We start from the raw sequence: 25,754 nt of genomic DNA, 5'->3' as shown, positions 1-25,754 counted from the left end.
GTGACCCAGCCACCAAGACACCTCCTCCCACCAAAGCACCAGCATAGATCAAATGTAAGATTAGAAACTATCGCAGCAAAAACACACACCAACATCCACACCAGCACAAAGACAAACCATCAACAACAAAATGTCTGTTCATAAATAGAGAAACAAATCATTTCCCTCACAGACACACAGACATTAAGGAGTGAGACTGAACATTCTTTAGGATGGGGGTAAATAGCATTCAACATCCCAGGCCAACCACTGGTTCTCTGCTGTCTCTCTTTCCTGCTACACTGTCACTATACTGTGTACACACACACACACTAAAGTCAACAATTGCATCACTCTCACTCTCCATCTGCCTTCCTTCCACAGACAGATAATATAAACACTCACTCACACAGACAGAGACAGACAGACACCCGCGCAAACACACAGACACACACTGACCTTTGCCCCTGCGGGAGCTGAAGCGGTTGGTCTTTCCAGTGGAGGGGGCGGGGCCCTGGTTGAGGGACATGGCTTCCTGGTAGCGCTCAGCGCCCGGCACCTCCCGGTGAACCTAAGGTCAAGTCAAGTTTACAATCATATAGTATAATATTGCTTATTTAAAGACATGCTGTGAAACGTTGGTGCCTACTCAGTATGTTCTTTACCCTCCGGCTTTGGGCTGATGTGTCAACATGTTGTTCACACATTCAGAATCGAGGAGCAGAATTACTGTCTGAACTCAATTAGCCACCAAATCCCTAGTTTGAAAGTAACTTTTTTCTGGAACTATACTGCGCCATTTTCCCCCCCATGTGGGTCAGCCCCCTAGCATTTCAAGTTCTAGCCAATGAGCTTCAGCCCCTCGCGATTTGAGTGACAGCTAGCAAGATGCACACACAGCAGAGTGAGCGCTGAGGGACCACTTCTGGCTCGTGAGCACTACTTTCACAACTGTGAACAGTGTTGTCACCATGCTAAAAGTTCAACTTCCATACGGATACCAGGTTAAGTATCACAGTACTCCATACAGTACTAAAACAATACCATGGCCAAAGGCACAGAATGGCACTTGAACCAGACAGATCTTCAAGTTTTATATTAAATGTTTTATTTTTGATTGTATGCGTTAATGAATCAATTATACAATCAATTTGACTTCATTTTTTTTACTAATCTAACCACATAACATCATGGTAATAATGTATTTGAACGGTAAATCTCTATTGATAAACTGGGCAAATCAAGATGTAGTCTAGGTGTATTCACAATACAGCTGAATGCATATTGAATAGCAGCGTGACCATGAATTGAGGTAGAGCTTTCTGGCTGATTTCATGGTGCTGCAGATGAAAAAAACAACCGTTTCCCTTCCATTTGGGACTTACTTTATTGTACTGATCAACAAGATTTGCAGAGAAGAAGCAATCTCTTTATTTGATAACAGTGTGTGTCTTTAAGACCCATGACATGATTCACACACACACAGCCAGTTCAAGGCTCGAGCAAATAGGATCTTGACTGGGACAGGCGTGAAGAAATAAAGGTGTTAGCCCCGGGGAAGTGGAACAGGCCAGTGTTAGCCCCGGGAAGTGGAACAGGCCAGTGTTAAAGTGGAACAGGCCAGTGTTAGCCCCGGGAAGTGGAACAGGCCAGTGTTAGCCCCAGGGAGTGGAACAGGCCAGTGTTAGCCCCGGGAAGTGGAACAGGCCAGTGTTAGCCCCGGGAAGGCCAGTGTTAGCCCCGGGAAGTGGAACAGGCCAGTGTTAGCCCCGGGAAGTGGAACAGGCCAGTGTTAGCCCCGGGAAGTGGAACAGGCCAGTGTTAAAGTGGAACAGGCCAGTGTTAGCCCCGGGAAGTGGAACAGGCCAGTGTTAGCCCCGGGAAGTGGAACAGGCCAGTGTTGGCCCCGGGGAAGTGGAACAGGGTGTTAAAGTGGAACAGGCCAGTGTTAGCCCCGGGGAAGTGGAACAGTGTTAGCCCCGGGAAGTGGAACAGGCCAGTGTTAGCCCAGTGTTAGCCCGGGAAGTGGAACAGGCCAGTGTTAAGCCAGGCCAGTGTTAGCCCCGGGAAGTGGAACAGGCCAGTGTTAGCCCCGGGAAGTGGAACAGGCCAGTGTTAGCCCGGGAAGTGGAACAGGCCAGTGTTAGCCCCGGGAAGTGGAACAGGCCAGTGTTAGCAGGCCAGTGGCCCGGGGAAGTGGAAGTGGAACAGGCCAGTGTTAGCCCGGGAAGTGGAACAGGCCAGTGTTAACAAGTGGAACAGGCCAGTGTTAGCCCCGGGGTGGAAGCCCCCGGGACAGGGAAGTGGAACAGGCCAGTGTTAGCCAAGTGGAACAGTGGAAGTGGAACAGGCCAGTGTTAGCCACGGGAAGTGGAACAGGCCAGTGTTAGCCACGGGTGTTAAACAGTGGAACAGGCCAGTGTTAGCCACGGGGAAGTGGAACAGGCCAGTGTTAGCCCCGGGAAGTGGAACAGGCCAGTGTTAAAGTGGAACAGGCCAGTGTTAGCCCCGGGAAGTGGAACAGGCCAGTGTTAGCCCCCAGTGGGGCCCCGGGAAGTGGAACAGGCCAGTGTTAGCCCGGGGAAGTGGAACAGGCCAGTGTTAGCCCCGGGAAGTGGAACAGGCCAGTGTTAGCCCCGGGAAGTGGAACAGGCCAGTGTTAGCCCCGGGAAGTGTTTAGCCCCGGGAGCCCAGTGTTAGCCCCGGGGAAGTGGAACGGGAAGTGGAACAGGCCAGTGGAACAGGCCAGTTAGCCAGGCCAGGGGGGGAAGTGGAACAGGCCAGTGTTAGCCACGGGAAGTGGAACAGGCCAGTGTTAGCCCGGGGAAGTGGAACAGGCCAGTGTTAGCCACGGGGAAGTGGAACAGGCCAGTGTTAGCCACGGGAAGTGGAACAGGCCAGTGTTAGCCCGGGAAGTGGAACAGGCCAGTGTTAGAAAGTGGAACAGGCCAGTGTTAGCCCGGGGAAGTGGAACAGGCCAGTGTTAGCCAGGCCAGTGTTAGCCCGGGAAGTGGAACAGGCCAGTGTTAGCCCAGTGTTAGGGGAAGTGGAACAGGCCAGTGTTAGCCACGGGAAGTGGAACAGGCCAGTGTTAGCCCGGGAAGTGGAACAGGCCAGTGTTAGCCAGTGGAACAGGCCAGTGTTAGCCCCGGGGAAGTGGAACAGGCCAGTGTTAGCCACGGGAAGTGGAACAGGCCAGTGTTAGCCCCGGGAAGTGGAACAGGCCAGTGTTAGCCCGGGAAGTGGAACAGGCCAGTGTTAGCCACGGGGAAGTGGAACAGGCCAGTGTTAGCCACGGGAAGTGGAACAGGCCAGTGTTAGCCCACGGGAACAGGCCAGTGAAGTGGAACAGGCCAGTGTTAGCCACCAGTGTTAGCCCCGGGAAGTGGAACAGGCCAGGGAAGTGGAACAGGCCAGTGTTAGCCCGGGGAAGTGGAACAGGCCAGTGTTAGCCCAGGCCAGGGAAGTGGAACAGGCCAGTGTTAGGGGAAGTGGAACAGGCCAGTGTTAGCCACGGGAAGGCCAGTGGAACAGGCCAGTGTTAGCCACGGGGAAGTGGAACAGGCCAGTGTTAGCCACGGGGCCAAGTGGGAACAGGCCAGTGTTAGCCACGGGGAAGTGGAACAGGCCAGTGTTAGCCACGGGGTGGAAGTGGAACAGGCCAGTGTTAGCCACGGGGAAGTGGAACAGGCCAGTGTTAGCCACGGGGTGGAAGTGGAACAGGCCAGTGTTAGCCACGGGAAGTGGAACAGGCCAGTGTTAATCCACGGGAAGTGGAACAGGCCAGTGTTAGCCACGGGAAGTGGAACAGGCCAGTGTTAGCCACGGGGAAGTGGAACAGGCCAGTGTTAGCCACGGGAAGTGGAACAGGCCAGTGTTAGCCACGGGGAAGTGGAACAGGCCAGTGTTAGCCACGGGGAAGTGGAACAGGCCAGTGTTAGCCACGGGAAGTGGAACAGGCCAGTGTTAGCCACGGGGAAGTGGAACAGGCCAGTGTTAGCCACGGGGAAGTGGAACAGGCCAACAGTGTTAAGCTGGAACAGGCCAGTGTTAGCCACGGGGAAGTGGAACAGGCCAGTGTTAGCCACGGGAAGTGGAACAGGCCAGTGTTAGCCACGGGGAAGTGGAACAGGCCAGTGTTAGCCACGGGAAGTGGAACAGGCCAGTGTTAGCCACGGGGAAGTGGAACAGGCCAGTGTTAGCCACGGGGAAGTGGAACAGGCCAGTGTTAGCCACGGGGAAGTGGAACAGGCCAGTGTTAGCCACGGGGAAGTGGAACAGGCCAGTGTTAGCCACGGGGAAGTGGAACAGGCCAGTGTTAGCCACGGGGAAGTGGAACAGGCCAGTGTTAGCCACGGGGAAGTGGAACAGGCCAGTGTTAGCCACGGGGAAGTGGAGTGGGCACCGTGCTCTCACGTCATAAGGGGACCTCGGCTGCGCTGATAAACTAACTTGATCCTCTCTCAATCAGTAGATGACGTGACACTCATTTGACAGAAGTATCTTTATCTAGGACCGAACCGTTTGTCATGTGCTGCTATCGGAAACAGTACAGACGTTTGGGTATATCATGCAACACTAAGAACTACTGGCTAAAAAGTCTACAGAAGTACCAGAGAATCTCTTTAAAGTACAATTCAAAAGGTCACAACACATTACTAAAAAGGCAGGATGAAACACTGTAGAAAGAAACAGAAAGGACAACAATATAAACTACAACAATACCTGATAGGACAGATTCCTCAGCAGACACATACTGTTCTCTATCAGCTGGAGACAGACAGGGAGGGAGAGAGGAGGGGGGGAGACAGACAGGGAGGGGAGGGAGAGAGAGAGAGAGAGGCAGGGGAGGGGAGAGAGAGAGGGGGGGGAGAGAGGGGATGGGGAGAGAGAGAGAGACAGGGAGGGTGAGAGAGGGAGAGAGAGAGAGAGAGAGAGAGAGGGAGAGGAGAGAGAGAGAGAGGGAGAGGAGAGAGAGAGGGGAGGGAGGGAGGGAGAGGGTGAGGGAGGGAGAGAGAGAGAGGGTGAGGGAGGGAGAGAGGGAGGGGGGTGATAAGACGAAGGAAAAGGAGAACAGGATTAAAATACATGTGGACACAATCAAAGTTCAGGATCACAAGATAAAACAGCAGTGCATACACACCTTGTTGTCCACGTCTTTCAGGTTGATCTGTGATTGGACAATGTACATGAGCGAGTCGACCAATCCTGTGCACTCTCTCAGCTTCCTCCTGGCCTCACTGCGCTCCGAGCTCACGTTCCTGTTTTAGAGAGAGCGGTGGGAGGAGAGGTAGAGAAGGTGTGTCAGAAAAAACAAACAAGCAATACAGAAACAGAGGGGAAATGGGCAGAGACCAAGAGACTGAGACAGAGAGGGAGGAATGAGAGTGGCAACAATCAGTGGCCACATAAGGATTCCAGCACACAACCATTAGTAATAAAACACTGAGTGGTCCTATGTCAGTGTGTTGCAGAGACTGAAAGTCTGAAAGCGTGTGGTCACGTCCCAAAAAGCACCCTATTCTCTATGTGGTGCACTAATGTTAGGGATGCCCATATAGGGGATAGGGGGCCATTTAGGATAGAAGCCTGTGGTTGTTAAACTCCAGTCGAGTGAGAGGACAGTGAGATCGTAGATCAGGTTACTGGGCCAGTCATTGTGTTGTAGCCTGCCTTTAACAGAGACAGACACACCCACTGGGGAACACAGCACATTCCCACTCTGCCCTACCTTCTGGGAATTCCTCAGGCACACCTGTACAGACATGCACACACACACACACACTGCAAGACCAACACACAGCTACCAGTCACTAAATGGACGATACATTACTGTTTCATGGCTGGCTGACACATCTTCAACACTGGTATGTATTTTACAATATCGTCTATCATGATATTTTGATAGAGTGCCCAAGTTCAAATGAAAAGTTTGACAAATTGGACGACTTCACAGTCAGTTTGGACCTAGCTGGGTTGAGTATAAAACCATCAGAATGGAAAAAGACCAATAAAATCATTAAGAATTAATATGTTGTAATTCTACGGTCGATGTTGAAGCATAAAACATATTTACAACTTTTATTATTCAGAAACGTTAAAATACGAGAAACATATTGTGATATGATATTACGGCCATATCACCCTCCTCTTTTTCCTCCCACTGTACAATCCATCTCTCTCTCCTCTCCCTCTCTCTCCCCTCCCTCCTCTCTTTCCCTCCCTCTCCCCTCTCCTCCCTCCCCCTCTCCCTCTCCCCCTCTCCCCCTCCCTCCCCCCTCCCTCCTCCCCTCCCTCTCTCCCCCCCTCTCCCCTCCCTCTCCCCCCTCTCCCTCTCTCCCTCCCCCCTCCCTCTCCCCCTCTCTCCCCCTCTCCTCCTCCCCCTCCCCTCCCTCTCCCTCTCCCCCTCCCTCTCCCTCTCCCCCCCTCTCCCTCCCCCTCCCTCCCTCTCTGTACCTCAGGCAGCCAGCTGTGTTGGTGAGGGACGTCTCCCACTCCAGGTGTCGTGGTTTGAGGTTCTCCTCTCCTCCTGCCTCGTTCCCTCTCTCCCAGCCCGAGTGAGCTACCATCACCTCGTCTGAGAGGGCGTGCAGAGCGTGGTCAACGATCTCCATCTTCACTGAGTCGTGAGACGACAAGTTCCACAGCGTGCCTGAGGAAGAGGGTGACGGATTATCATCATCACCACCACCACACACTACCGTCTCCCACTTACCGCAGTAGTACACTAGTAGTAACCGCAGTAGTACACTAGTAGTAACCGCAGTAGTACACTAGTAGTAACCGCAGTAGTACACTAGTAGTAACCGCAGTAGTACACTAGTAGTAACTGCAGTAGTATTACCTGTGATAGTATCGGTCAGGTCCTGGTCTCTGGTCTTCCTCAATAGTACACAAGTAGTAACCGCAGTAGTACACTAGTAGTAACTGCAGTAGTACACTAGTAGTAACAACAGTAGTATTACCTGTGATAGTATCGGTCAGGTCCTGGTCTCTGGTCTTCCTCAATAGTACACTAGTAGTAACCGCAGTAGTACACTAGTAGTAACCGCAGTAGTACACTAGTAGTAACCGCAGTAGTACACTAGTAGTAACCGCAGTAGTACACTAGTAGTAACCGCAGTAGTACACTAGTAGTAACCGCAGTAGTACACTAGTAGTAACCGCAGTAGTACACTAGTAGTAACCGCAGTAGTACACTAGTAGTAACCGCAGTAGTACACTAGTAGTAACCGCAGTAGTACACTAGTAGTAACCGCAGTAGTACACTAGTAGTAACAACAGTAGTACACTAGTAGTAACAACAGTAGTAATACCTGTGATAGTATCGGTCAGGTCCTGGTCTCTGGTCTTCCTCAGCAGTCTGACCAGGGCCGGTACTCCATCACAGTTCTTGATGGCGATCTTATTGTCAGGGTCTCGTCCGTAAGAGATGTTTTTGAGCGCTCCGCAGGCGGCGTGGTGTACCTCCTTCTTAGGGTTGTCTAACATGGACACCAGGGATGGGATACCTTTCATACGACGGACATCTGTCTTCACCTGGAGGGGAGAGAGGAGAGGGGACGATGAGAGAGGAGAGGGGAGAGGAGAGGGAAGAGAGAGAGGAGAGGGAACGAGGAGAGGGAAGGGGGAGAGAGGAGAGGGAACGAGGAGAGGGAAGGGGGAGAGAGAACGAGGAGAGGGAACGAGGAGAGAGAACGAGGAGAGGGAAGAGAGAGAGGGAACGAGGAGAGGGAAGAGAGAGAGGAGAGGAAAGAGAGAGAGGGAACGAGGAGAGGGAAGAGAGAGAGAGGAGAGGGAAGAGAGAGAGAGGGAGGGAGGGGAGGGAAAGGGGAGAGGAGAAGGAATGAGGGAGGAGGTGTTGGTGGTTGTGTGTTGCTCTCATTCTGACATGAAAGACAGTAGCTAGGTAGCCTGCAGCATGGCTGTGTTTATGACTAGATAAAGGGGGCGTGGGGAATCAAATCTAATTTTACTCCTCACATGCTTCATAAACAACAAGTGTAGACTAACAGTGAAATGCTTACTTACGGGCCCTTCCCAACAATGCAGAGAGAGAAAATAGAAAAAACTGATAGAAAAGTAACACTTAATAACAAAAGTATATAAATACGTAATGATAACATGGCTATATAAACGGGGTACCAGTATGGAGTCGATGTGCAGGGGTACGAGGTAATTGAGATAGATATGCAAGGGGCTTTAAGGCTGTGGGTGTGAAGGTGAGGTGCTGCCGGTTCTGTTTGTGTATATAAACTAAGTGTGTATAGATAAAGATATGACCTTGTCGTTCTTAAAGGTGAGGTGCTATAGGCTATATTACCTTGTGTACACACACACACTTGGCTTTAATACACATGAGTGAGTGAAGTGGGGGATGTTCTGCCCATGCAACCCAGATTGCTATGTCACTAGTAGTGTTTGTAGTTGAGTGACTGACCATGAGAGAGAAGTGGAAATGTATTTCCGTGTCAAATCAAATAAATGTTTATTCATCACATGATTGGGGTAATGTCCTGTCTACTCGCGCTCCTCCTCTCTGGCGCTCGTTGTCACCAGTGTAGTCATCATTACGCACACCTGCGCTTCATGAGACTCACCTGGACTCCATGACCTTCCTGATGACCTCCCCTATGGGTCACTCCCTTGTGTTCCTTCCCCAGGCATTATTGTTTCTGTTTATATGTTCCATGTCTGAATGCTACTCGTGTTCCTGGGTTTGTTCCCTGTCTGAATGCTACTCGTGTTCCCTGTCTGAATGCTACTCGTGTTCCTGGGTTTGTTCCCTGTCTGAATGCTACTCGTGTTCCTGGGTTTGTTCCCTGTCTGAATGCTACTCGTGTTCCCTGTCTGAATGCTACTCGTGTTCCTGGGTTTGTTCCCTGTCTGAATGCTACTCGTGTTCCTGGGTTTGTTCCCTGTCTGAATGCTACTCGTGTTCCTGGGTTTGTTCCCTGTCTGAATGCTACTCGTGTTCCTGGGTTTGTTCCCTGTCTGAATGCTACTCGTGTTCCTGGGTTTGTTCCCTGTCTGAATGCTACTCGTGTTCCTGGGTTTGTTCCATGTCTGAATGCTACTCGTGTTCCTGGGTTTGTTCCATGTCTGAATGCTACTCGTGTTCCTGGGTTTGTTCCATGTCTGAATGCTACTCGTGTTCCATGTCTGAATGCTACTCGTGTTCCTGGGTTTGTTCCATGTCTGAATGCTACTCGTGTTCCATGTCTGAACGCTACTAGTGTTCCTGGTTTTATTCGCTGTCTGAACGCTACTCGTGTTGCTGGTTTTGTTCCATGTTTGTTTATTAAATTCACTCCCTGTACCTGCATCCTGATTATCCGCGTACAGGTTCCAGGTAAACAGCAGGTGTAGGCTAAGTGACATGCTTACGGCCTTCCCAACAGTGCAGAGGGGGAAAAGAGAAATACAAAACTTGTGTTTATATTTGTCCAAGACGGGCTACATAAATACATGAAATGGCCGTCTATAGTTATCAAATATCTTAATATCAAACATCACCCATTTACAATACTAGTAAAAGTGTGTCTGTTCACGCATCCATTTCAATGAGTGCAGGCTGTGTCCTTTGTATGTGTTGATATTGGTTGTAAATGTATTGACTAGAGTAGATTATGACGATGACTGACTTCATTATTTACTGCTATTCATCCTTTCTGATGAAAAACATTGAGTGCTCATTGTCAAGATCACTGGTGCCATGGAAACCTCTGCAAGGAAACAGCTCAAAAAAGGAGCGTGTGACCAACGTGGGAGAAGGCGTGTTTGCAGAAGAGCGTGGTTTATATAGCTAGATAACTACTCTACTGGTGCCAAAATCTGACTGTAGGTGTTCAGCAAATATAATTAGAGTTTACCCTATTCATCTATGGCAAAGATAATTAGAGTTTACCCTATTCATCTATGGCAAAGATACTTATACCTTTCCTCTTACATCCGTGTCTGGTGTTCAAAACTAGTTACTGGCTAGATGAGTCTTCAGTCAGCATGGAACAAAGGGAGGGGGGGGGGGGTCTCTTTCAAAACATCTAGTTACTGGCTAGATGAGTCTTCAGTCAACATGGAACAAAGGGAGGGGTGGGGGGGGGTCTCTTTCAAAACATCTAGTTACTGGCTAGATGAGTCTTCAGTCAACATGGAACAAAGGGAGGGGTGGGGGGGGGTCTCTTTCAAAACATCTGTCAGTGCTGCTGTGAACCACATCAACATACATTCTAAACGGGGGATGTATATAAAATATATATATAAACATATAATTGATGCAATATTGTTTGAGGTTCTTTGTGTTTCACCACATTTGCTTGAAGTGATTTTACTGCAGCGCTGCATCCAAGTTGCTTGACAAAGGCTTTTCAAAGAGCTGTCAGTCAAGGCCAGCTCATGAATATAAGCTCCACGCCCACTCAGCCAGTCTTTTCAAACTTCCTGGTATTTAGCCAAGAGACAAAGTGCTTTTCAGAATTACTGTTCAGGACTTTTAAATAATTGACTTTGTGGTTTCAGAATTTCTGCAGACAAGCTGACTGCAGTGATGACGTTCTAGAAGGTGTCAAGGAAGAAGAGGTGTGGTGGTTGTATCGCCAGCAAACAGGTGCCGTCCTACGACGACATTCAGAGAGGCAGCCACTACATCAACACTTTGACAGATGTCCACGCGATGCCGCTCTCAGGATGGACCCCAGGATTTAAGAGGCCAGACACCCGAGTGATGCCGCTCTCAGGATGGACCCCTGGATTTAAGAGGCCAGACATCCGAGTGATGCCGCTCTCAGGATGGACCCCTGGATTTAAGAGGCCAGACATCCGAGTGATGCCGCTCTCAGGATGGACCCCTGGATTTAAGAGGCCAGACACCCGAGTGATGCCGCTCTCAGGATGGACCCCTGGATTTAAGAGGCCAGACACCCGAGTGATGCCGCTCTCAGGATGGACCCCTGGATTTAAGAGGCCAGACATCCGAGTGACGCCGACATTTCAGACCTTCTCTGTGTGGCCCAAGTGCAAAACTTTGATGCGTGATCATGGCGAGTGCTTCCCTAAACCTTGATACTTATATTTGTATGGAACGTTGAACAGCTCAAACCAGTGGACCAGTGGAAAAGACTTAACCAAAGCCCACATGAATCAGCCCCAGAGAGACGGCCAGTCTGTACTCTGGTGCCGTGCGTTCATATGGTCTTTAACGTGTCTCCTTTTAGTTGCTGCTTAGAGACCAGAGATGCCTCTGACCCGTATCACCTCTCACCCCCTCCATCCCCTTCTCTGGTTTAGCACTTCTCAGATGTTGTTTACTCTGTGTAACCGTCATGGGTGTCAGGGTCCTTGGTTTGTGAGAGGGTCATTTGGGCACATCTGCATGTGCTGTTCCCAGGCACGTGTCACACGGGGAAAATGTGTTTGAATATAGCCTATACACATTCTCTGTGACATGGAATTATAAGAGATATTATTTAACTTGGCAACTGATTCATTATTTATCCTCCCAAGCCTGAATGGAATCTGACTTGGAAAGACTAAAGGTCACAACCATAATATGTGCAGGGACGACATGGGATGTGTGTGTGTGTGTGTGTGTGTGTGTGTGTGTGTGTGTGTGTGTGTGTGTGTGTGTGTGTGTGTGTGTGTGTGTGTGTGTGTGTGTGTGTGTGTGTGTGTGTGTGTGTGTGTGTGTGTGTGTGTGTGTGTGTGTGTGTGTGTGTACATGTTCAAACACGTGCACGCAGCATGTAGTCTTTGCATATATTATGGCTGTGACCTTTAGCCTTTCCAAGTGATTCTCTGTCATGTATGTACCAGTGTGAACATAAGTGAATGCAGCCAATGCATTCTGTTGCTTATATGTGTACAACTGTGGCCACGTTTACATGTGTATGCAACAACGATGCAGACAGACACTGTCTGTAGAGTTACTGCATTTCATGTTTTGTGTTTTCCTATTCATTATTTGAATAAAGTTCTTAAAAGTAACTGCAAACTTTGACCTAGTTTCTCTGAAAAACATGGTGTGGGGACTCAACATGTAATGACATGCAACTCGTTGGATATTTGGAGTAGAGATCATGTTGGCCTCATTACAAACTCCCATTCTCTTCTTTCCAGCACTGTCTAAAACGCCAAATGGCTTTGGGGTCAATGTGACGGATTATCATAGAGCAAGTCACATATTACCTTGTCGTTCTTAAAAGGGGCCACAGGTAGCCTAGAGGTTAGAGGGCTGGACTACTATTATATATATTATTATATTATTATTATTATTATTATTTACTAACCGAAAGGTTGCTAGATCGAATCCCTGAGCTGACTAGGTAATAAAAACATTTTTATTTCGTTCTGCTCCTGAACAGGCAGTGAACCCACTGTTCCTAGGCCGTCATTAAAAATAAGAATGTGTTCTTACTGACTTGCCTGGTTAAATAAAGAAGGGGAAAAAGGGTAGTGTATATACATGTATATATATATATATTGCATTCCCCTGCTCAGACGTTGCATCAACCAATGGTTACGTGCCACGTCATCGACTGACAGATTGCTATAACATTATGTGGTAAACCGATCCAGTCGTTGTAAGATCTGTCAGGCGTCAGCAACACCTGGGCAAAGGAACGCGCCCATTACCTTGTCCCTCTTAAAGGTGAGGTGATGCATGTGTATATATATTACCTTGCCCATGTATATATATATACCTTGTCCTTCTTAAAGGTGAGGTGATGCATATATATTACCTTGTGTTATTAAAGGTGAGGTGATATATTATATATATTACCTTGTCGTTAAAGGTGAGGTGATGCATGTGTATATATATTACCTTGTCGTTCTTAAAGGTGAGGTGATGCATGTGTATATATATTACCTTGTCGTTATTAAAGGTGAGGTGATGCATGTGTATATATATATTACCTTGTCGTTATTAAAGGTGAGGTGATGCATGTGTATATATATTACCTTGTCGTTAAAAGGTGAGGTGATGCATGTGTATATATATTACCTTGTCGTTATTAAAGGTGAGGTGATGCATGTGTGTTGTGTTCTTAAAGGTGATATGTATATATATATATACCTTGTCGTAAAGGTGAGGTGCTGCAGGTGTATATATATATATATATATGAGGTGCTGCAGGTATATTACCTTGTCGTTCTTAAAGGTGAGGTGCATATATATATATATATATATATTACCTTGTCGTTCTTAAAGGTGAGGTGCTGCAGGTGTATATATATATATATATTACCTTGTCGTTCTTAAAGGTGAGGTGCTGCAGGTGTATATATATATATATTACCTTGTCGTTCTTAAAGGTGAGATGCTGCAGGTGCATATATATATATATTACCTTGTCGTTCTTAAAGGTGAGGTGCTGCAGGTGTATATATATATATATTACCTTGTCGTTCTTAAAGGTGAGGTGCTGCAGGTGCATATATATATATAAAGGTGAGGTGCTGCATTACCTTGTCGTTCTTAAAGGTGAGGTGCTGCAGGTGTATATATATGTATATATATTACCTTGTCGTTCCTAAAGGTGAGGTGATGCAGGTGTATATATATTACCTTGTCGTTCTTAAAGGTGAGGTGCTGCAGGTATGCGGCAGCGTTGCTCTTGACGGGGTCCAGTCTGTAGTTGAGCATGGCGATGACCTCCGGCAGCTCAGGCTGTCTCCAGGAAGTGGCAGGGCCTTTCCTCAGGGTGCTGGCCAATCAGGTAAGATAATATATACACATCACTTTCATCCAAAGCGACATACAGTAGTGCAGGCAAATTCCACATCTGGTCCTTGAATCCAGTTCCACTGCTGAATATCATTCCTCCCTTCTAATCAGGGACTGACTTAGACCTGGGATCCCAGGTGGGTACAATTCATTATCAGGTAGAACAGAAAAACAGCAGTGGTCCGGACCAGTCCTAAAATACACTTTTTGGTCCACCAGCCACTGTAGCAGGTAGATTTAAAAATCTACCAGCCACTCAATTTTTTTTACCATCCAAAATATTTCCTCCCCTAAAATTACACAAACAAAACAAAAAAACAGATGCGCATGCTTTGTAATGTTTCTAAAACAATAACATGTATTACTGTTAAGAAGTAATGTGGTATATTGTTTAATTTCATTTCTTTTTTTTGTGACCTGACACTTAACAAAAATGATCCCCTGCCCCTTTAAGGACGGGCGGTTACCGTGGTAACGCGACTAGAGTCATGTTTGTCCTGTGAGAAAGAGTCTGACAAGCAGCAGGGTTGTCTTCTCTTCTCTAACAGTTGAAAGTCAAACATTGAAAAACAACCTAACTTGTGAACAAAACCAATATAAATAGCCAGGAAACACAAGGACAAAAGTCCTACTTCAGTAGACTTCATCTTCAAGTAAATTAGACAAACTTTTATGCCTGTGCACAAAGCTTCTAAAAATGAATTTTTCCCTCATCTCTTGACACTGTGCGAGGTGGGATAAGCGATAAGATTCCTAGTTCTTTGACTTTGTGTGATTCATTTACCAGCTGTGAAACAAGAACTGCAGAAATACTTTGAAAATAGCCACGGCAGCATTTAATCATACTTGACTATTTTTATTCACAAATGTGAGTGAGATGCTGGCACTGTGGAGCCCTGGCCCCCACCAACATGGCTGGTGAAACAGACATCTGACCCACCGATGACAAAATGTACCCGCGTTGGCAGGTGATGGTGGGTGTTCATTTTAAGCACTGGCCCCCACCAACATGGCTGGTGAAACAGACATCTGACCCACCAATGACAAAATGTACCCGCGTTGGCAGGTGATGGTGGGTGTTCATTTTAAGCACTGGCCCCCACCAACATGGCTGGTGAAACAGACATCTGACCCACCAATGACAAAATGTACCCGCGTTGGCAGGTGATGGTGGGTGTTCATTTTAAGCCCTGGCCCCCACCAACATGGCTGGTGAAACAGACATCTGACCCACCAATGACAAAATGTACCCGCGTTGGCAGGTGGTGGTGGGTGTTCATTTTAAGCACTGGCCCCCACCAACATGGCTGGTGAAACAGACATCTGACCCACCAATGACAAAATGTACCCGCGTTGGCAGGTATTGGTGGGTGTTCATTTTAAGCCCTGGCCCCCACCAACATGGCTGGTGAAACAGACATCTGACCCACCAATGACAAAATGTACCCGCGTTGGCAGGTGGTGGTGGGTGTTCATTTTAAGCCCTGGCCCCCACCAACATGGCTGGTGAAACAGACATCTGACCCACCAATGACAAAATGTACCCGCGTTGGCAGGTGGTGGTGGGTGTTCATTTTAAGCCCTGGCCCCCACCAACATGGCTGGTGAAACAGACATCTGACCCACCAATGACAAAATGTACCCGCGTTGGCAGGTGGTGGTGGGTGTTCATTTTAAGCCCTGGTCCGGACCTGCAGGCTTGGATGTGAATACCCCTGATATATCTACAATACGACACCAAGGAGTCTCACCTGTCCAAGGAGGCCATGCTACCCCTCTCTCCCTGGGCCAGGGGTGCACCTCCCCAGTAGTACATGTCCCCTGCTCCACTCATGTCTCCGTCCAGAGTCCCTTCATAGCTCCTGGGAGGGGAGAGAAGAGGTAAGGGGTTAGTAGGGAGAGGACACTACACTGGTAGGGGTTAGTAGGGAGAGGACACTACACTGGTAGGGGTTAGTAGGGAGAGGACACTACACTGGTAGGGGTTAGTAGGGAGAGGACACTACACTGGTTAGTAGGGTTGGTAGGGGTTAGGGGAGAGGACACTACACTGGTAGGGGTTAGTAGGGAGAGGACACTACACTGGTAGGGGTTAGTAGGGAGAGGACACTACACTGGTAGGGGTTAGTAGGGAGAGGACACTACACTGGTAGGGGTTAGTAGGGAGAGGACACTACACTGGTAGGGGTTAGTAGGGAGAGGACACTACACTGGTAGGGGTTAGTAGGGAGAGGACACTACACTGGTAGGGGTTAGTAGGGAGAGGACACTACACTGGTAGGGGTTAGTAGGGAGAGGACACTACACTGGTAGGGGTTAGTAGGGAGAGGACACTACACTGGTAGGGGTTAGTAGGGAGAGGACACTACACTGGTAGGGGTTAGTAGGGAGAGGACACTACACTGGTAGGGGTTAGTAGGGAGAGGACACTACACTGGTAGGGGTTAGTAGGGAGAGGACACTACACTGGTAGGGGTTAGTAGGGAGAGGACACTACACTGGTAGGGGTTAGTAGGGAGAGGACACTACACTGGTAGGGGTTAGTAGGGAGAGGACACTACACTGGTAGGGGTTAGTAGGGAGTGGACACTACACTGGTAGGGGTTAGTAGGGAGAGGACACTACACTGGCTGAATAAACCAGCAGGGACACAGAGAAGGAGACCAGACATTACTGCACACACTCCACACACACTGGGACATGTACCCTGTCCTGCGGGGCGGTCCGTGGTTGAAGGCTTGTTGGTTGCGTGGTACTGTTCCGTAGTGGATGGCCGGTCCCATGCCGTAGTCTGCCTCGTCATATCCCAGACTCCTCTGGTCATCCTCCAGACCGTACGGCTCTGGGACAAACCTCGGCATCCCAGACAACTCCAACGCACTGCCCATACGACCCACCTGACCAATACATTATCATCACGTTAACACACATTCTGCAGTCCAGACAGCTCCAACACACTGCCCATACGACCCACCTGACCAATACATCATCATCACGTTAACACACATTCTGCAGTCCAGACAGCTCCAACACACTGCCAATACGACCCACTTTATTTAACACACACAAAATACGACCCACCTGTGGCTGTGCTGCGTATGGGTCCAGCTGGTTCCTGCTGATGGCTCTGTATCCTGAGTCCAGGGTCCGGTACCCATCAGCTGGCCTGGAGGGAGAAGTAGAAAGGAGAGGGGAGAGTTGAGGAGGGAGAAAGGAGAGGATATACCCGTTGTCTCCCAACTCTACGTCTATAGATAAAGAGACAACAGATCCACCTGTCCTACCTGTAGCGGTCGTCCATGCGTGCTCCCCTGCTCAGGCTGGCGTAGGTCTCCCCTATGGAGGGAGGGCCCTGGCGGTAGTCCTCGTACCCTCCCGGGGGTCCGTAATGGTAGTTTCGGGGCACGGTGTTGGTGGGGTAGTCCATGGGAGGACCTGGCTGTCTGTAGACACGCTCCATAGGGGTGGTGTAACCCCCTACACCTGTCATAGACCCCCCTCCATCCAGGGAGAGGTTGTCAGACACAGAGGGGATGACAGTACGAGTCATGGTAGTCTTCACTACCTTCTTTACCTGTGGAGAGGAGAAACAGATACAACTAGGTTAGTGTCAGACACGGAGGAGATGACATGAGTCAGGGGAGAGAGGTTAGTGTCAGACAGGAGGAGATGACATGAGTCAGGGGAGAGAGAGGTTAGTGTCAGACACGGAGGAGATGACATGAGTCAGGGGAGAGAGGTTAGTGTCAGACACGGAGGAGATGACATGAGTCAGGGGAGAGAGAGGTTAGTGTCAGACAGGAGGAGATGACATGAGTCAGGGGAGAGAGAGGTTAGTGTCAGACACGGAGGAGATGACATGAGTCAGGAGAGAGAGGTTAGTGTCAGACAGAGAGGAGATGACATGAGTCAGGGCAGAGAGGTTAGTGTCAGACACGGAGGAGATGACATGAGTCAGGGCAGAGAGGTTAGTGTCAGACACGGAGGAGATGACATGAGTCAGGGCAGAGAGGTTAGTGTCAGACACGGAGGAGATGACATGAGTCAGGGCAGAGAGGTTAGTGTCAGACACGGAGGAGATGACATGAGTCAGGGGAGAGAGGTTAGTGTCAGACACGGAGGAGATGACATGAGTCAGGGGAGAGAGGTTAGTGTCAGACAGAGGAGATGACATGAGTCAGGGGAGAGAGAGGTTAGTGTCAGACAGAGGAGATGACATGAGTCAGGGGAGAGAGAGGTTAGTGTCAGACAGAGGAGATGACATGAGTCAGGGGAGAGAGAGGTTAGTGTCAGACACGGAGGAGATGACATGAGTCAGGGGAGAGAGGTTAGTGTCAGACACGGAGGAGATGACATGAGTCAGGGGAGAGAGAGGTTAGTGTCAGACAGGAGGAGATGACATGAGTCAGGAGAGAGAGGTTAGTGTCAGACACGGAGGAGATGACATGAGTCAGGGAGAGAGAGGTTAGTGTCAGACAGGAGGAGATGACATGAGTCAGGGCAGAGAGGTTAGTGTCAGACACGGAGGAGATGACATGAGTCAGGGGAGAGAGAGGTTAGTGTCAGACAGAGGAGATGACATGAGTCAGGAGAGAGAGGTTAGTGTCAGACAGAGGAGATGACATGAGTCAGGGGAGAGAGAGGTTAGTGTCAGACAGAGGAGATGACATGAGTCAGGGGAGAGAGGTTAGTGTCAGACAGAGGAGATGACATGAGTCAGGGGAGAGAGGTTAGTGTCAGACACGGAGGAGATGACATGAGTCAGGGGAGAGAGGTTAGTGTCAGACACGGAGGAGATGACATGAGTCAGGGGAGAGAGAGGTTAGTGTCAGACAGAGGAGATGACATGAGTCAGGAGAGAGAGGTTAGTGTCAGACAGAGAGGAGATGACATGAGTCAGGGGAGAGAGAGGTTAGTGTCAGACAGGAGGAGATGACATGAGTCAGGGGAGAGAGAGGTTAGTGTCAGACAGAGGAGATGACATGAGTCAGGAGAGAGAGGTTAGTGTCAGACAGAGGAGATGACATGAGTCAGGGGAGAGAGAGGTTAGTGTCAGACAGAGGGAGATGACATGAGTCAGGGGAGAGAGGTTAGTGTCAGACAGGAGGAGATGACATGAGTCAGGGGAGAGAGGTTAGTGTCAGACAGGAGGAGATGACATGAGTCAGGGGAGAGAGAGGTTAGTGTCAGACACGGAGGAGATGACATGAGTCAGGGGAGAGAGGTTAGTGTCAGACAGGAGGAGATGACATGAGTCAGGGGAGAGAGAGGTTAGTGTCAGACAGAGGAGATGACATGAGTCAGGGGAGAGAGAGGTTAGTGTCAGACAGAGGAGGAGATGACATGAGTCAGGGGAGAGAGAGGTTAGTGTCAGACAGAGGAGATGACATGAGTCAGGGGAGAGAGGTTAGTGTCAGACAGAGGAGATGACATGAGTCAGGGGAGAGAGGTTAGTGTCAGACAGAGGAGATGACATGAGTCAGGGAGAGAGAGGTTAGTGTCAGACAGAGGAGATGACATGAGTCAGGGAGAGAGAGGTTAGTGTCAGACAGAGGAGATGACATGAGTCAGGGGAGAGAGAGGTTAGTGTCAGACAGAGGAGATGACATGAGTCAGGGGAGAGAGGTTAGTGTCAGACAGGAGGAGATGACATGAGTCAGGGAGAGAGAGGTTAGTGTCAGACAGAGGAGATGACATGAGTCAGGGGAGAGAGGTTAGTGTCAGACACGGAGGAGATGACATGAGTCAGGGGAGAGAGGGTTAGTGTCAGACAGGAGGAGATGACATGAGTCAGGGGAGAGAGGGTTAGTGTCAGACAGAGGAGATGACATGAGTCAGGGGAGAGAGAGGTTAGTGTCAGACAGAGGAGATGACATGAGTCAGGGGAGAGAGGTTAGTGTCAGACAGAGGAGATGACATGAGTCAGGGGAGAGAGGGTTAGTGTCAGACAGAGGAGATGACATGAGTCAGGGGAGAGAGAGGTTAGTGTCAGACAGAGGAGATGACATGAGTCAGGGGAGAGAGAGGTTAGTGTCAGACACGAGGAGATGACATGAGTCAGGAGAGAGAGGTTAGTGTCAGACAGAGGAGATGACATGAGTCAGGGGAGAGAGGTTAGTGTCAGACAGAGGAGATGACATGAGTCAGGGGAGAGAGAGGTTAGTGTCAGACAGAGGAGATGACATGAGTCAGGGGAGAGAGGTTAGTGTCAGACAGAGGAGATGACATGAGTCAGGGGAGAGAGAGGTTAGTGTCAGACAGAGGAGATGACATGAGTCAGGGGAGAGAGGGTTAGTGTCAGACAGAGGAGGAGATGACATGAGTCAGGGAGAGAGAGGTTAGTGTCAGACAGGAGGAGATGACATGAGTCAGGGGAGAGAGAGGTTAGTGTCAGACAGAGGAGATGACATGAGTCAGGGGAGAGAGAGGTTAGTGTCAGACAGAGAGGAGATGACATGAGTCAGGGGAGAGAGGTTAGTGTCAGACAGAGGAGGAGATGACATGAGTCAGGGGAGAGAGGTTAGTGTCAGACAGAGGAGATGACATGAGTCAGGGGAGAGAGAGGTTAGTGTCAGACAGAGGAGATGACATGAGTCAGGGGAGAGAGGTTAGTGTCAGACAGAGGAGATGACATGAGTCAGGGGAGAGAGGTTAGTGTCAGACAGAGGGAGATGACATGAGTCAGGGGAGAGAGGTTAGTGTCAGACAGAGGAGATGACATGAGTCAGGGGAGAGAGAGGTTAGTGTCAGACAGAGGAGATGACATGAGTCAGGGGAGAGAGAGGTTAGTGTCAGACAGAGGAGATGACATGAGTCAGGGGAGAGAGAGGTTAGTGTCAGACAGAGGAGATGACATGAGTCAGGGGAGAGAGGTTAGTGTCAGACAGAGGAGATGACATGAGTCAGGGAGAGAGAGGTTAGTGTCAGACAGAGAGGAGATGACATGAGTCAGGGGAGAGAGAGGTTAGTGTCAGACAGAGGGAGATGACATGAGTCAGGGGAGAGAGAGGTTAGTGTCAGACAGAGGAGATGACATGAGTCAGGAGAGAGAGGTTAGTGTCAGACAGAGGAGATGACATGAGTCAGGAGAGAGAGGTTAGTGTCAGACAGAGGAGATGACATGAGTCAGGGGAGAGAGAGGTTAGTGTCAGACAGAGGAGATGACATGAGTCAGGGAGAGAGAGGTTAGTGTCAGACAGAGGAGATGACATGAGTCAGGGAGAGAGGTTAGTGTCAGACAGAGGAGATGACATGAGTCAGGGGAGAGAGGGTTAGTGTCAGACAGAGGAGATGACATGAGTCAGGGGAGAGGAGGTTAGTGTCAGACAGAGGAGATGACATGAGTCAGGGGAGAGGTTAGTGTCAGACAGAGGAGATGACATGAGTCAGGGGAGAGAGGTTAGTGTCAGACACGGAGGAGATGACATGAGTCAGGAGAGAGAGGTTAGTGTCAGACAGAGGAGATGACATGAGTCAGGGGAGAGGGGTTAGTGTCAGACAGAGGAGATGACATGAGTCAGGGGAGAGGGGTTAGTGTCAGACAGAGGAGATGACATGAGTCAGGGGAGAGAGGTTAGTGTCAGACACGGAGGAGATGACATGAGTCAGGGGAGAGAGAGGTTAGTGTCAGACAGAGAGGAGATGACATGAGTCAGGGGAGAGGGGTTAGTGTCAGACACGGAGGAGATGACAGGCAAAAAAGTCAGTAAATGTCATTCACAATCCTCAAGTGTCAACTGTGTGTGTGTGTGTGTTTTCTGTCCTGGTTTCCACAGAGATGACAGTCAGGGAGAGAGAGGTTAGTGTCAGACAGAGGAGATGACATGAGTCAGGGGAGAGAGGTTAGTGTCAGACACGGAGGAGATGACATGAGTCAGGAGAGAGAGGTTAGTGTCAGACACGGAGGAGATGACATGAGTCAGGGGAGAGAGGTTAGAGAGGAAAAGGAGGGGAGAAAAGGGTAAGTTAGAGAAAGTAAGGGGCGTGGAGGCAGAAAAAGTCAATCAAATAGCTAATGTCATTCACAATCCTCAAGTGTCAACTGTGTGTGTGTGTGTGTGTGTAAAGATAGTACCGTAGTTTCTGTGCGGCGCGTGGTGCCATCTTCGCTGGTTTCCACAGAGATGAGGGGGGGCACCTCGTGCGGGTCCTCCTCCACGGTAACCGTCTCCTGGACGACTTGACCAGGCTCCATCCTGTACTGAAGAACGGAGACAGACTCCGTTACACCCAAACACACAATATAACACACACACACAGATAAATGCACACTAGCGAACTTAATTAACACAGGCAAACATGTCACACACACAGATACATAGACAGTCACACAACTGACAAAGAGGAAGACACATTCCGGTACACACACACACACAGATACATACATTCCGGTACACACACACACACACAGATACATTCCGGTACACACACACACAGATACATTCCGGTACACACACACACACACAGATACATTCCGGTACACACACACACACAGATACATTCCGGTACACACACACACACAGATACATTCCGGTACACACACACACACACATACATTCAGTCACACACACACACATTCAGTCAACCACACAGATACATTCCACCACACACACACCCACAGATACATTCCGGTACACACACACATTCAGATACATTCCGGTACACACACACACACACACATACATTCACACAGATACACACACACATCCGGTTCACACACACACACAGATACATTCCGGTACACACACACAGATACATTCCGGTACACACACACACACACACAGATACATTCCGTACACACACACAGATACATTCCGGTACACACACACACACACATACATTCCACACACACACACACACACACACACACACACACACACACACACACACACACAGATACATTCACACACACACACACAGATACATTCCCCCAGGTACACACACACACATTCACACACACACAGACCACACAGATACCATTCAGTCAACCACACACACACACACACACACACAGATACATTCCGGTACACACACACACACACACAGATACATTCCGGTACACACACACACACACACAGATACATTCCGGTACACACACACACACACAGATACATTCCGGTACACACACACACACACAGATACATTCCGGTACACACACACACCGATACATTCCGGTACACACACACACAGATACATTCCGGTACACACACACACAGCTTACATGTGTCCCGTTGACGTATCCCTCGTTCAGTGTGAGCCTCTCTATGTCCGCATCACAAGAAACACGCCCATTCTGTAGAGCGAAGGGGAAGACAGGAGTAGTTTACACAAGAGGACAGCGTGTGTGTGTGTGTGTCAACCGCAGGGCCAGTGGCCAAGGAGGAGCAGAGTTATTCCAAACATTCAGAGGAGCAGGTTAACGCAGGACACAGAGAGAATGTCATGACATCAGAGCCCCAGGCTCCTTTCACACATATAGACACCACCACATCCCATTCAGTCAACCCCAGGCACCACCACATCCCATTCAGTCAACCCCAGACACCACCACATCCCATTCAGTCAACCCCAGACACCACCACATCCCATTCAGTCAACCCCAGACACCACCACATCCCATTCAGTCAACCCCAGACACCACCACATCCCATTCAGTCAACCCCAGACACCACCACATCCCATTCAGTCAACCCCAGACACCACCACATCCCATTCAGTCAACCCCAGACACCACCACATCCCATTCAGTCAACCCCAGGCACCACCACATCCCATTCAGTCAACCCCAGACACCAGGCACCACCACATCCCATTCAGTCAACCCCAGACACCACCACATCCCATTCAGTCAACCCCAGACAGGCACCACCACATCCCATTCAGTCAACCCCAGGCACCACCACATCCCATTCAGTCAACCCCAGGCACCACCACATCCCATTCAGTCAACCCCAGGCACCACCACATCCCATTCAGTCAACCCCAGGCATTCAGTCAACAGGCACCACCATCCCATTCAGTCAACCCCAGGCACCACCACATCCCATTCAGTCAACCCCAGGCACCACCACATCCCATTCAGTCAACCACAGGCACCACCACATCCCATTCAGTCAACCACAGGCACCACCACATCCCATTCAGTCAACCCCAGACAACAGGCACCACCACATCCCATTCAGTCAACCCCAGGCACCACCACATCCCATTCAGTCAACCCCAGGCACCACCACATCCCATTCAGTCAACCCCAGACACCACCACATCCCATTCAGTCAACCCCAGACACCACCACATCCCATTCAGTCAACCCCAGACACCACCACATCCCATTCAGTCAACCCCAGACACCACCACATCCCATTCAGTCAACCCCAGACACCACCACATCCCATTCAGTCAACCCCAGACAACAGGCACCACCACATCCCATTCAGTCAACCCCAGACAACAGGCACCACCACATCCCATTCATTCAACCCCAGGCACCACCACATCCCATTCATTCAACCCCAGACAACAGACACCACCACATCCCATTCATTCAACCCCAGGCACCACCACATCCCATTCATTCAACCCCAGCACCACCACATCCCATTCATTCAACCCCAGACAACAGGCACCACCACATCCCATTCATTCAACCCCAGACACCACCACATCCCATTCATTCAACCCCAGACACCACCACATCCCATTCATTCAACCCCAGACACCACCACATCCCATTCATTCAACCCCAGACAACACCACATCCCATTCAATCAACCCCAGACAACAGGCACCACCACATCCCATTCATTCAACCCCAGACAACAGACACCACCACATCCCATTCATTCAACCCCAGACAACAGACACCACCACATCCCATTCATTCAACCCCAGACATTAAGCAGAAATACAGTAAGTCAAAGTAGACAAACAACAATTGATGACGCGAATGAAAAAAACAAATGAAGGACAGAATGTGTGAGACATGGAGGATGAGGAGAGACTGGTTCAGAGCAACACTGCTGCCAGCAAGACAGGAAGAGCCTGAGAGAGAGCAGGGCGTGTGAGAACCTGTCAGTGGGTTGTCAGTTGACTGTGTGTGTGTGTCTCAGTGGGGTTCTCAGTGTGTGTGTGTGTCTCAGTGTGTGTGTGTGTGTGTCTCAGTGGGGTTCTCAGTGTGTGTGTGTGTGTGTGTGTGTGTGTGTGTGTGTGTGTGTGTGTGTGTGTGTGTGTGTGTGTGTGTGTGTGTGTGTGTGTGTGTGTGTGTGTGTGTGTGTGTGTGTGTGTGTGTGTGTGTGTGTGTGTGTGTCAGCTCTGTAAACAGGGTGAAGACCAGGCACATTCCAACCCTGTCTGTTCTCCAGAGATACAACACTGACTGACCAGACCAACCCTGAGAGAGGAGACTACGTGTTTACCCTGTAGTGTGTTTATAAAATGCCTGAGGGTGGGAAAATGACACACCTCAGTGTGTTTGCTTACCAGACAGTGTGTGTGTGCGCTCGCAAGTAATCTAAAGCTATGCGGTCACTACGTCCAGACAGGGAAGCCTGACACAGTCAGACACTAAGCAGGAAGTGGACATGGTACACAGTAACCTAGACCAGGGATTGGACAAAACCCAACCAGTTATGAATCATGCAGGCAGCAGTATACTATTTGTAAACAATAAAGTGTATTTTTCCTCCTCTGTTCTCCCTTCTGCTCAGTGTACAAATGCTGCTCCTCCTGCAGAAAAGCACCAAAAATTACATTCAGTAGCTACTTGCAATGCTTGTATAACATTGAGCTGGATTTGCCCGTCTTTGCAATTGTGTTCATTTTCACACGTTAGCATTTAGCATTTAGCTAACATCTGGTCAGTCAGTGTTGTATTCCCAAACTAAATACTGCAATTCTACTGTCTGAACGATCTGTAATATTCTGACCACAGGACCAGCCATGGACTGGGATCATTAACACTGAAAATACGGTATAATGTTTTATCACATATGAGTCTTAGGAATGTCTTCTAGCCAGGTTTATAATATGACATTTCTCTCTAGCCTATATGAGA

At 49.3% G+C, this 25,754-nt stretch overlaps 1 protein-coding gene across 6 annotated transcripts in view; it reads right to left on the bottom strand.

Moving 5' to 3' along the window:
- ctnnd1 (catenin (cadherin-associated protein), delta 1) overlaps positions 1 to 25,754 on the bottom strand; it is a 58,898-nt gene that overhangs the window by 17,359 nt on the left and 15,785 nt on the right. For 5 of the 6 annotated variants that reach the window (XM_046336398.1, XM_046336396.1, XM_046336399.1 and 2 more), the window contains 12 exons: positions 22,923 to 22,994; positions 21,777 to 21,902; positions 16,987 to 17,276; positions 16,784 to 16,868; positions 16,409 to 16,599; positions 15,454 to 15,564; positions 13,544 to 13,682; positions 7,296 to 7,518; positions 6,436 to 6,631; positions 5,123 to 5,240; positions 4,705 to 4,749; positions 439 to 550 (listed from right to left, as the gene is read on the bottom strand). In XM_046336398.1, the coding sequence (XP_046192354.1) occupies positions 439 to 550; positions 4,705 to 4,749; positions 5,123 to 5,240; positions 6,436 to 6,631; positions 7,296 to 7,518; positions 13,544 to 13,682; positions 15,454 to 15,564; positions 16,409 to 16,599; positions 16,784 to 16,868; positions 16,987 to 17,276; positions 21,777 to 21,902; positions 22,923 to 22,994 (1,708 nt within the window). The remainder of the gene's footprint in view (positions 1 to 438; positions 551 to 4,704; positions 4,750 to 5,122; positions 5,241 to 6,435; positions 6,632 to 7,295; positions 7,519 to 13,543; positions 13,683 to 15,453; positions 15,565 to 16,408; positions 16,600 to 16,783; positions 16,869 to 16,986; positions 17,277 to 21,776; positions 21,903 to 22,922; positions 22,995 to 25,754) is intronic. The other variant, XM_046336400.1, reaches the window with a different exon arrangement.

This window comes from Oncorhynchus gorbuscha, unplaced genomic scaffold (assembly GCF_021184085.1).
Source record: "Oncorhynchus gorbuscha isolate QuinsamMale2020 ecotype Even-year unplaced genomic scaffold, OgorEven_v1.0 Un_scaffold_1038, whole genome shotgun sequence".
NCBI classification, from domain to species: Eukaryota; Metazoa; Chordata; class Actinopteri; order Salmoniformes; family Salmonidae; genus Oncorhynchus; species Oncorhynchus gorbuscha.
Note: the sequence above shows the minus strand (reverse complement) of the source record. Positions and strands in the feature narration are given on the sequence as shown.